General features: G+C 38.9%; 1 protein-coding gene across 6 annotated transcripts in view; it reads right to left on the reverse strand.

Moving 5' to 3' along the window:
* Window positions 1-349: 349 nt before the first annotated feature.
* LOC125231216 (kinesin-like protein CG14535) overlaps window positions 350-12,951 on the reverse strand; it is a 330,022-nt gene continuing 317,420 nt past the window's right edge. For all 6 annotated transcript variants that reach the window (XM_048136598.1, XM_048136623.1, XM_048136606.1 and 3 more), the window contains 5 exons: window positions 10,554-10,760; window positions 6,291-6,384; window positions 4,782-4,979; window positions 4,225-4,440; window positions 350-3,926 (listed from right to left, as the gene is read on the reverse strand). In XM_048136598.1, the coding sequence (XP_047992555.1) occupies window positions 1,228-3,926; window positions 4,225-4,440; window positions 4,782-4,979; window positions 6,291-6,384; window positions 10,554-10,760 (3,414 nt within the window). In that variant the 3' untranslated portion in view covers window positions 350-1,227. The remainder of the gene's footprint in view (window positions 3,927-4,224; window positions 4,441-4,781; window positions 4,980-6,290; window positions 6,385-10,553; window positions 10,761-12,951) is intronic.

Below are 12,951 nucleotides of genomic sequence, written 5' to 3' on the forward strand. Positions count from 1 at the left end.
GTAAACGTCTTATTTGATAGCATGATTTTGTCGGGGCGCACAGAGAATGTTAAATTACTGGCGAAATGAAAGATAATAGCGCCCCCTTACGGCGAGGAAACTTGTTCCACTTTTGAGGAAAAAGTTTGTGCCCCAAAAGATTTTGAAATTCAACCCCTGGGGTGGTGGGAAGTTTTGAGTTTCATGTTATTTATTCATAGGTTCGCTATAAGTGCTTATTGCATTAAGAGATTTTGGGAGACCTGCAGGCGGACAATTATCTATTTATCTGCTTAACAAAAAAAGGTAGGCTTATCGGTTTAATCGTTTTATATAAGTAAAGGGATTTAAATAAAGCTCAAACTTCAGTTGAAATTGAACAATTTATTGTGAACTAATACGAACGCATAGTAAAATTTAGGATAAATATTTGTAATATTAATCGTACCATAACAAAACATTGACGATATAAGCGATAACTAGGTTCACCAACATTTAATAAAGCCACAGTAATTAGAATTAAGTGTAATCAAGTCTTATTTACACACGGACACGCCGACAGTGAACGTTAATAATTACATTATCAAAAAATATTAAAGCTATACAAAACATGGCAAATGACAACAGTCTTAGTACTAGAACATTTCATTTCTGTCGTGCCTTTTAATCCTGATTGGAATAACACAAAAATTTAATAAATAGTTTAGGTACAATGACCGGGTTCAATATAAACCAACAATTGAAGGTAGGTAGGTAGAAATTTATTTAATGAGGTTAGTGGACATGAAGGAAGAAAGAACAATGCTGACGATATGATTGTCTAGGAGGAAGACGGAGGAAGACTTTTGATCTTGCTTCAAGTTTACAATCGAGTTAGTACAAAAGCTACATTTAACATTTCTCAGATAAAGTGACATGTTAAAGTGTTTCAAGTTCTGACAGTATAAAAGTACAAAAATGAGCTGAAGTTTGACAATTTTATCAAGAGTCATTCAAAGTAGAGTTTATTTTAATACGTTTGTATTTACAATTATACAACGTCAATTTTATTTTAACTGAGCACATAAGAAGCAACGTTTAGAAAAATACAACGGTAACCTCATTGTTTAGTGCAAAAGCCTTAACTATATAAAAACGAGTATATCTAGAGTACAAAAGCAGTCTCCAGATTAAATTCGGTAACGTTAAGGGTAAGTAAATGCTAGTAATTTTATTCTATTCGTTTGATCGACCCATTCGATCATCACATTAAAAATCACTAATTTCAGGATCTGTATCTGCATATTTGCATGCAAAAGGATTTCGGAGCCACGAACAAAAAGAACGGTCGCTATGTTGTTTATATTTTGCGGTTGTGTGTTTCTTGGCGTGCGCTCTCGCCACCGCCGCTCTCCGCGTCGGGTATGAGTCTAATGATGATGCGTCTGAATCTCTCGGGACAGAGTCGTAGCCAGACTCAGCTCGTCTCGAGGTAGCTGCGGGGCTGTGTTTCCCTGTTCTAGGAGTGGATTCGTGGCCACTATCATAACCATCAGGTTTAGAACTACCAACGATTCTTGCTACACTTTTATCCCCTTTGTCATTCTTGTCCGAACGAGGTTCAGTTGTTACTACGGGAGGCGTAACTTCAAGATGAAGGTTTGACTTTAGCTCTCGAAAATTATTGGCAGGTGCACCATTACCTGGTATTCGTTTTTCTTCTCGTAAATTTGGATCTGATGCTCCATCTGGATGTCTTAGTGATGCTATTCTAGCGTCTGTTATGTCGTTTCCTCGGTATCTCTCAAAAGGGCCGTAGGCGTCGTTCTGTGTACATTCTTGAAATGCACCGCACTCTCCGACCGCACTACCCGGTCGAGACATGGTTCTCTTGCAACTATCACATATTTTATCACTGGGTCGATACGCGGGTTCACTGTAAACTGAACCATCACCGTGAAATTCTTCTGTATCTCTGACATTGCAAAGAGACAGTGACTGAAATTGGGGAGCGATCCTCGTGTTGGGTAAATCACTGTTGTCCAACATTTTTCTAGAACCGTACAGTTCCGCCAGTCCCAACATGTCATCTATTCTCGAACGAGATGATGGTAAACTTTCATGAGGATTCACATCACCGCCTAAGGCATATTCGTAACAAAAGTTTTCTGTATAAAATCCAAGAGTTTGTCTAAGATATGCTTCGTTTCTAATTTGTCGTTCTACTTCACTATATAATGATAATGTATCTGTAAATGTTGATGCTACGGTTAAGTTTTCTTGACTAAGAATCCTCAGCGGATGATCTTCTGCATCTTCTTGGTCCGCATCCAGGAAATGATTATCGGCGTAACCCATACAAAGTGCGATGTCTTCTTCAGTGACTTGTAAGCAACAATCTTGCATTGGAACCGGTTCTAAAGGTTCCTCTATTTCTATAATTTCTAAGATTTCGTCATCATCCTCTGCTAACCTACTTAAACCATGAGCGTCAATATCTCTGCTATGGTTAGACATTAATTCATCATCCATTCTCATTCGTTCTTTATATTTACTATCTAAACTCTCCATAGATACTTCTCTACTACTTAGACTACTTGGCTGTATTATAGGCAGGGCGGGTGGTATTTCTGCTAGTTCCTCGCTATCATCATCGTCATCAATGTCATTTTTCGCAGCAATTTTAATACTAGACTTCTTAGGTGTTTGAGTGTCACTAATTGGTGGACCTATGCTCTCCTCTTCTATCATATTGCCTTTTGAAGCAGCTTTTAGGCCGGTTCTTACAGTAGACTCTTCAACGTGAATGCGCTTTGCTGTGTCTTTCATTGGTTCCATCTTGTGTGTTGCCTCTGGTTCTTCTGTAACTTTCTGTGCAGGATTTTTATGATTTTGTTGACTTTTATGACTGGGAGAATTATGTCGAGATTTATGAATTTGTGATGTTTGATTTTCAACCCATTTCCTAATCATATTCTTCTTATGATTATCCATGTAACCGTATCCAATACTTTCACTACCATGTGAACCGAGTATGCCAATTTGCAAGGGCAGTTGGTTTGACTGAATCGGAACTGATTCAAATTGTAATGGCAATTTTGTTTCTTGCATTGGTCCATCAATCCAGGTTTCACGTTGTTTTTCTTGGGTTTCTTTAATGATATGCCTAACTTCTACTAATTTTGATTTAGATATTCGAGGGCCATCTATCCATTGTTCGTCACTAGTACTTTTAACATCTTCTGTATGTTTTGAGGCTGCTTTCTTAACTGGTGTTAGTTTGGAGGTTGCGGAATGAACTGGTGATGATTTTGGAGTATGACTTGAAGATTGTAGGGCAGTTTTCATAGGGGAAGCTTTAGGAGAAAAGTGTAATTTATGCACAGGGCTTTTTTCCTCAATTACTTTAGATAAAGATGATCTATGTTTATGTTCTAACGCCGATCCTCTCAATGCTTTACTTATAACACCTCTGTTGTCGCCAGAGTTCATGTGTGGAATGTATACTGGCGGATGTTCTCCATCAGTTGCGTCATCTAAAGGTCCGACGTATATAACAGTGTCTGCGGACAGGTCACTGCTTGACGGATCTGGTTCACTGCTGCTGGGTTTTGATGCATCCTCTCCTGAACTGCCTCCAGATCCCGCGTTATTGTTAGCTGAATATTTAATTTTTCTTCTTCTGAGCCTGTGTATTCTCGATGCCAATTGTAAAGTAGTCAGTGTATCAGAGTAGTTTTGTACAGTAGGAGACACGTGGACTATCATGGCAGTATGGCAAGTGAGCGACCCAAGGCATTCTTTCAGTACGTGTGTGAGATTATGATCTCTGTACGGTAGATGCCTCTGACCATTAAATATTGCCAGTAATATATTTCCTAGCCCAGAAAGCGGGATTCCTCCGCTAGCTTTACCTCGTTCTGAGTTTCCTAAGTCAATTAAATGCAGGCGACTCCGACCTCCGGCGACTGTGAACAAGAAACTTCATTAGTTTACTCATTTAATCAGTCTGAACTTTGATCTGTAGACGCTGAGTGATTTTTTGTACGAACAAGTTTTGTCTTTCTTATGTAGTTAAATTAATCGTTGATACTTTGTAAAATTTAAAATAATGTAGAACTTTTTTTACAAAGCATGTCCTATTCGAGATTATTACTTTATGTCAAAAAATCTGTGAACAATTGTAATAAAAAGTGACGTAAATTTGTGTACGTTTTCACACAAATTTACGCACCGCAGAAATTAAAACAAAATTAGACAACCTACCCGCCCCCTTTCCACCAACACTGTACTGGTACACATGCAAAGTGTACAGCAGATGGCTGTCCTTGCCCTCCTCCCTCGCCCCCCGCGTGGCTAGTGCGGCATCCAAGTAGAAGGCGGCCTTCTCTGCGCTGTGCACGCGCAACTCTGACTGGTTCTGGAGATGCGTTCCAAAGAGTGGGTCGTCTCGAAGGTAGACGCCGGGAGATTGTTCTGTGTCTGTTGATAACAATAGTAGAACATTAATCAAGTTATGATGACTCTTCGATTTACAGCTCTAGATTTTGAAAACTAGCTTGGCGTCAAAACACTGGGTTCCGCGGGGTAGCCAGAGCCTTGAACCCAAATTGATATAGGATAGGAAATTTCTAAGTGTCACCTAAAGGCCTAACTAAGATGACGATCGCTTGCGCTATTATAAGGAAACGTATAGTACGTGTTCCTTTTCTTTAGCTCTTCTATAAGGACAGTGATAGTTTATCTTCGTTTGCTACGGAGCATAACGTGCCAAACGTTCATTGTATTGTATCACTAACACCGATTTATCTCTTTGCACTTACCATTTTGATAAGGTGTCAGCAAATCTCTGATTTGGTTGGTGTTGGTGCAGAGCTCAACGGCAGAGACTCGTATGGAGAACCTCGTGCCGCACTTGTGGCGCTGCTCAGCGATGCCCCGGAACAGCCAGGCGATGGCGCACGGGATGGCGCCCAGGGACGCCGCCGCATCCGGTCGCCCCAACATTGTGTACGATTTACCTGGAGAGTTCAAGTAGTTTGGGTTACTTCCTGCGTTAATTTTTGCCATTCTGAAGTATGATATTTGGACAAATCACATATCTTAGAAATATTGAATTGAGGTGTGGAAGAAAAGATGCTGCGCTGATTCCAAATGGATGGGATCTGATATGAGCACGCGAATGATGATGACCAAGATCTTACAAACGGGAATCGTTTTCGGGATTTGTTAGATATGACACTAAGAGTCCAACCACTGATGATGACTGAAATATCGAGAACCATCACTTTGAAACCACCTACCTCACCCACTTACAAAGGTACCTATACCTCAGTTGGAAATCAATCCATTAAATGAATTCCTAGACTTCCATTTCCGAAAAACTTTAAGTATTCAAAGCTGGTGACGACAAAGCAGACCGCAAGTTATTTTGCTATTTATCAAGTGAACTATAAAGTGCGGCGCGAAGTTCGCCCGCCTCGCCTCGTCGCCTCCGAATTTGCATCGAAATGGGAAAGAGTCTGAGTCTTAATTGAAAGTTTGATAAACGCACAAGGTGAGAAAGCGGGTTTCTCCTAAATAGCCGTAACTTATAATACCTACTTGAACTTGAGAACAAGTCTCAGGGACTGAAACGAATAAGATTATTTTACAAATGTATGGTACCATCGAAAAATAAACTTTCGAAAGTCTATAAATTGAAAATGCGCAGTCTTAAGATTTCATCGAGAGAATTAGGTTACAATTTTAATGCTCTGCAAATCGTTTTTGCAAGTTATTCCAAGTAATCCAGCTCAGGATAATAATCCGCAAGAACAATAAGGCGGCTTATATTTTCATTACGGCGATAATTCAGAACGAGGTAAAGTAACAAGCCTCTTCTTACCCCTACCTCGAGGATTATGGTTTTAAATGCAAATTGAATGAAAGCTCGCCAAATGAAACTTCTCTGGGAGCCAGATCCCACTAAAACCGAGCTTAGTTAACATGCCGCTTATTTTGGGGATTCTCAAACTGAGTGAATAATTTCCTATCTTGTTTTAATTACCGTCACGTATTTGAGTGCGCAGCACTGATCGAGTTTGTCGCAGATTAGCTTTAATATAGGAAAGCTATAGATAAGAATTGCTTAGCAATAACAATGGATTATAAACAAAATGACTTCTCAATTATGATGCTATAGGCCGTGAGCCTGGTTAATTGCCTTGCAATAAAAATATTATTCAGAATTTATTTGTAGTTTTACTTACTCAACTTATATTATTTCTGCTCCTGAAAAGCTCAGTACATGTACCTACGTACTATAATTTAAATAAATGTAATATTTGTACCTAGTCCTGCGTGTCCAAAACAAAAGAGGCAACCGTCCGTCCCGTTGATCACCGCATGGATGACATCCGTGAGAGCGCTCGAACATATCTCCGTCTGTAACAAAAGTTATCACACCTGAATGATGATGATGTTATAAATATAACTAGTTATCCAGTAGGAATGTCCCTGCCTCTCATTTTCTGCGATCCAGTATCCAGTCCATAAACTACCTAATCAAAATGTTTCGAAACAATCAAAAAATTAAGTTGGGTAAAATATTTTGTTTGTGTTGACCTTGTTTAATAAGGGATTTGGAAGGGAAAACTTCGCAACGCCAGCGTTAGAGGTAATGCATTGAATAATTTAAGCAAATCTGCCACTTACATCATGTTTACGTTGCAAAGCCGGGCTGAGCCGCGGCACACCTCGGGATTTCGGTAGACCTCGGTAGACCTCGGCAGCCTTCGGTGGATCTCGGGAAATCTTGTGTTTTTTGGATAGAGATAATTATTAGGGGCTTAAGGTATGCCCCCAGATTATGTTCCAATCCATTTACTTGTTGTTTTTGTGATGTTAATGTTTTATAACGCTTATTGGGATTGTTTTTTTAGTCAGAAATTTGGAAATTAAATATATTAAGTAGGTACCTGTGTTTTGAATCGACCTCAAAATTAAATTATATCTTTTTGGTTAATATCCTTTTAAATCGTCGTAAGTTATGCAAGAGTCAAGTGTAAAGCTCGTGTGTAGCTATCTGTAGAATGACACCCAGTTCTCCATTCAAATACCGGGTGTGACCGGATCAAAAAACTAGAAGATAATCTTCATATTGACTTCAGTAGTAATATTTTTAATTAATAAAATAAAGGTCAAATACCAACCCACACACTTACTTTAACTATATATTAAATAATTAATTATTTAAATTCCGTCTTAGCGACCCCACTCGAACAAATTCATTTAGCGGGAATATTGAAATTGTTGTGAATGAAAATTTTAATGGCCCCTCGTCGCTAATTGAAAGCGTTTAGATCCGGCGCAAGAGGGCAGTTCATTATTAAAAAAACATCGCAATTTGTTATGAGAGGTGTTTCATCCAGTTAACGAAATGAGAAATATTAAGGTACTTATTTGTAATTGATTATGCGTAAAGTTTGAAACAAACTATTCTTATGCACTATCGGCATTAGTCAAAAACCTTTATCTTGACTTGGAAGACGTAATCATATATCGATTTAATTTTATATGCGTACTAAGCAAAAGTGTGACTTTATGGAAGTGATACACTATTATGTTATTTGTTTTACATAACATTTATGGCTTTAGTAACCAGCTTTATTGTAACACTCTATAAAGTGACAATGAGGCTGAAATTCATAACGATTTCTACCTGCAGAAGTCAAGTTCACCGGTTTTTACTTCGATGTAGGGAACAAATCAAATTATTTTATTAAATATTTTTTGATTTGTTTTTTTAAGTAGTAACACTACTATATATAAATTATAAACTGAAAAAGATATGGAAAACCCCGGCTTCGCCACCAGTGGGCTTGATCGCTTTTTCTTTAGTGTATAGTATCTATTTCGGTTTTTACTTGTTTGCGTAAAAAAAAATAGTGTGTGGAATCCCTCCGCACGGAAGAAGTGAAACTTCGTAATGCGTCGTTTTTCAAAAATCGAGTTGGCAACACTGTTAAACGCTTACCGCTGTCAGTTGCAAGTCGCATTAGAAGTTTCAGTTCAGTTATTAGATTAAGGGCCAGTTGCATCAACCACATTTGACAGACACATCATCGTCACGCAGTAGATGTCTATGGAACTTCCCATACAATAAAATTGAACGAACGCTTTAACGGTGACAGACGGTTTGATGCAACGGGCCCTAAGTATGTATCTGTACCTTAATGGTACCTATGTAAATCCATTATAACACGAAGTGACCGTCCGCTAAGCTGGGCCGAGGTTCGTAAGTCGCTGTCAGCCCACTGTCAGGCTGTCAGCTGAATTATTGCACGCCACTGTACACGTACAGTCCGAGCCACAACTCAAACTACAACCATGTCTTGTGAAGTTTAATTAAGTTACATCTACATTCCGTCAGTATTACATTGTTATACTTTTATATTTACGATCACAAATACAACAATAAAATTTATGTTAAGTACTTTAGGTAAGTACCCAGGTAACAAAACTTCAACTATTGGTGCGGTGCTATGAGTCTGTTACAGCTTTATAAGATTACAATGGTACAGAGGATACCTAGTGACTGATCGTTACTATCTGAATAACCTAACCACAAAATTAAAATTTTGAAGAAACGCGAACGACCGCGACATAGTAGACCGTTTTTCATGAAACATGGCTAAGAACACTCCCGACTAAGTCAGCTTTCAGACAAAAAAAAACTAAGTCTAAATAAATCGGTTCATCCGTTCGGGAGCTACGATGCCACAGACAGACACACACACAGACAGACAGACAGACAGACAGACAGACAGACAGACCGACAGACAGATAGACAGACAAACACACAGACAGACACGTCAAACGACACCCCTTCGTTTTTGCGTCGGGGGTTAAAATATATTCATTTCAGCAGTGACCATTTAGAGCATTAGGTACATTCTAAAAGTAATATCTCTGAAATCGAGTAAGTAGGGTAATTCTAATTTCGGTAGTGTCATTGTCATTACCTATAGCACAGACAAAACAAACATTATCACCACAATAACTAAATGACTTACGCACAGTGCCATAATAATTTCATTAATGTTCGGTTAATACCCAATCGTTAACTGGCGTATTTTCGTGTAAATGTACTATTAGGGAACTCGTACGAATGTAATTCCGATTCGCATTTAAGCCAGTGCCTAACGCGCTAGATAAAGGGGATTACACACTATTAATGGCTGCGGAATGCTGAGTTACGGCTAAATTTATGAGGAAATTGTGGAATAGTCTAATTAGACTCAGGTATTTATAGGCTGTCCTCTCATACTGTTTAAGAATAAATCTTGTCTGTTCGACGTTTGCAGTTATGTATAATTACTATTGGAGAATTAAAACGTTCATATGCATATTCATTTATTTCTTGCTTTTGTGGGTTTATAATAAATTTATTATTATAAAAACGGAATCGGTGAAATCAGGTTACCTAAAATAGTTGCATCAAAAATTGTGAGATATTCTAGAAAATGTCTTACACTTTTATACAATGGTGGAATTTCGTAAGAACGTAAAACTTGCTAATATCCGAACGATGTACGCTTAACAATGTAGGCATTTCGTTATGCAGGCTATCGCGTAGACATTTTTGACGGAGTTATGCGATGTGGTGCTTTTAAAATCGAACGACGGTATAACGTATGGTTAATTTTGTGCAATTTCAAAAATGCTACGCTTATTTTTTATTAAGAATATTCACCTTATCATGCTTACATGTTATTTTTCTGCTGTGAAGATTCCAGAAAAGATATTTAAACTGTAGGAGCTAGGCTAGGTATTATAAGATGTTGCATACTTCATGACATTTTCTTCATCCTCGAGCAGCAGAATTCCTGAAGTAATTTCATTTTATCTCCAAATAGCTGGAAAGATACTTACCTCATAAAGTTGACGCCGGGCGCGAAACGTAGAGTAAACGTACATTTTTAAAAAGGTCGTGAAACGAAATGCCGCCTTACCTGCAGTAATTTAGTTTGCGGAAAGTAAACTAGCGACATCGCGCGGGATCAATTGGCAATCCTCGCTTAAATTGGGGAGCTTAGTTCTGCTATGAGAAGGGAAAACGAGCTTTTAAACCTATAACTATAAAATGTGATAATGTGCTGGAATACAATATGAGTGTAATTCAGACGTAATCATAGACACTAATTAATCTTTCAATTAATTATTCTGAGCCATATTAGTAGAAAATCGCAACAGACGCAGACGGCGCTCACCCAGTGTCTTTCTTGGATAAATCCATCGAGGTGAAACTTTACCTGTGAGAAGATCGCGTCGAACGTAAACAATTGAACATTTTCGGCGCGGCCACGCCGACCTTCCTGTCCTCTGGTGCGGTGGCGGCACCGGTAGCGTTCTCTCAGAGGCTGACTTGTTTCTTACCCTAGTCCATCAAGGTTAATTTACCTATGAGCCATCCTGTGAGAAGATCGCGTCGAACGTGAATATCTTCGGTGCGGCCACGCCGACCTTCCCGTCTTCTGGTGCGGTGGCGGCGCCGGTGGCGTTCTCGCAGAGGCTCACTTGTTTCTTACCCTAGTCCATCAAGGTTAATTTACCTGTGAGTCATCCTGTGAGAAGATCGCATCAAACGCGAACATCTTCGGCGCGGCCACGCCGACCTTCCTGTCCTCTGGTGCGGTGGCGGCGCCGGTGGCATTCTCGCAGAGGCTCACTTGCTTCTTGCGTTTGTCCAACGAGAACGTTTGGGTGCCACTCGTGAAGGGACCTTCGCCTGAGGCGCCGACGCGAAGCATCACTTTCACCTGAAACAATATAAATATTTTTCTGGTAAGTAAATGACAATGGTAACATATAACTAGATCCAGACCAAGGTACGCGGCAGCGATTTTGATAGCCCAGAGAGTGCAAGTGTTATTTTAAAATTAGATGCTTCGATGAAAATATGATGTTGGCTGGGTTAAAGCGGCAATTACATTGAGTCGTTCGCAGCATGAAAACAACGTCGCGTCGGTTGCCTGGCAACCTCATAATTTCCATTAGGTGACCGATGCAGTGTAATTATGCCCTAACAAAACCGCTGCCAACGTAGTTTACTTTAAAACTTTTTATAAATATTTTCGATTTATTGAACAAAATAAACATTTCTTATGACACGAAACGAAAGTAATATTTCAGAGACATTACATTTATTAATTTAAAAGGCATTCATTTTTCTTTTATTGCATTTTTACACGGACCAAAAGCATTTTATCTCGTATTGTAAACTAATAAATGGAGTCCCGTGACCCACATAGGGCTGACAAGCGTGCGTGAGCCCCACGGAACCAATATTTGAACGCGTTGGCAAATATTTCCCTAAGGTCTGCGTGCCTTTGGACCCTCCGTCTTATAACAAAGAATTATCATTCTTTATTATTACACACAGAGTTATAGCAGGTATCCACCCGCCGGTGTTATGGCCGGCTTTTTTATGTATGATTACGCTAAAAAAATATTCTGTAGATGCAAACAAATGACCTAAACGTTTTGTAACAGTTCGATAGCATGAGAAATATAGATTATTTAAATTATTATAGAAAAAAAAAACATTTAGCTTCCATGAGTTCGGAAAATAACATTCCTTTCGTGGAATCTGTTAAAAGCGCCCCTAAACGGTTACTTACCACAACTAAAGATTACATCGATTTCGAGAAACGAGATAGAGAGTCCCTCAGATCAGAGAGAACCTATTTCAAAACTCGCTGTATAAGTAGGAATACCCGTCTCAAATAGTTTTTTATAACATTACAAGTAAATAATGTGCGAAACGGAACGCAGCTTCTCTTCAAAGCAGTTTTATTTGAATTTTGAACACGGTTCGTTTAACGCAGACTTAGGCAGCCATCAAAATGCTTTGGAAAGTTAAATATACAACTCCTATATAAAAAGGGAATAGTTTAAGCTTACTTAAAAATAATGATTTGTGATTCTTTGGGTCTTCAGTAAGTAACTAGATATATACCTACGTTGAGTTTGCAGCTTTACTATAAGTTTTAAAGACGAAGAATAAAAAAAAATACATTTTAAAGTCACGCAAAGGCGATATTTACTAAACGTGTACATTTTTCAGTCTTTGATGATAGGTATTGATAAGTTAATCAGTGGGTTTTAGGTAAATCCTATTCAGAAAACTTAGCCATCTCTTACACACCTCTTGCAAAATTTGTCTTATGGTGGTAATTTTAGTCACGATGACTAATGTTTATCTTTGTCAAGACGGGTGGTATGTATAAAGGTCACAGCTAACACAACATTCTATCAATCTTTGCTAGTATAAATATTACATACCTACGTCATTTTCATATGAGGTAATTTGTTCTGGTCAGGCGCAATGAGGTAAGCTTATTACACGAACAATGAATTGACGAGACACCGTTAAGTGCTATTTATGTGTATCTGGATACACGCCAGCATGTAATCGAAGACGCCACTAATCCACCAAGTCACTTAGCGATTCAACTCGAGATCGTGTCGTAATTAATTTGATAGTAATTAGTTGACGCGTGATTCGCGTTCCCACTGATGTGCTAACTGGCTAACTAATAAGTAGAGTTGAATTACCTGAACAAGTTTACGTGATGTGCGATACGATTACAAACTCAGAATAATATTAGTAAAATTGTATTTGATCTATTCACTGCCAGAAACCCGCCAGGCGGGACGCTCATTCAGTAACCGCCTTCACCACTCTTTCTCCTCCCGAGGGTGTCTTAGAAGTCAACTGTGGGATATGGGTTCGATTGTGGCGTGTGAAATTGGGGTAGCAACCTGTCACTGCAATATCACAATTTGGTTTTCTATTAATGCATTGAAGGGGCATTGCAAAGAGTGACACTGAAACTTGAGCAGTTTCGTTTGCTCTGTCTACCCCATCTGGAAATGCAGGCGTGAATTTATGTATGCATCTGTTTATGCCCGTGTTATTGGCTACGCTCGTAGCGCGTAGCACGCGCT

Source organism: Leguminivora glycinivorella, chromosome 1 (genome assembly GCF_023078275.1).
Source record: "Leguminivora glycinivorella isolate SPB_JAAS2020 chromosome 1, LegGlyc_1.1, whole genome shotgun sequence".
NCBI classification, from domain to species: domain Eukaryota; kingdom Metazoa; phylum Arthropoda; class Insecta; order Lepidoptera; family Tortricidae; genus Leguminivora; species Leguminivora glycinivorella.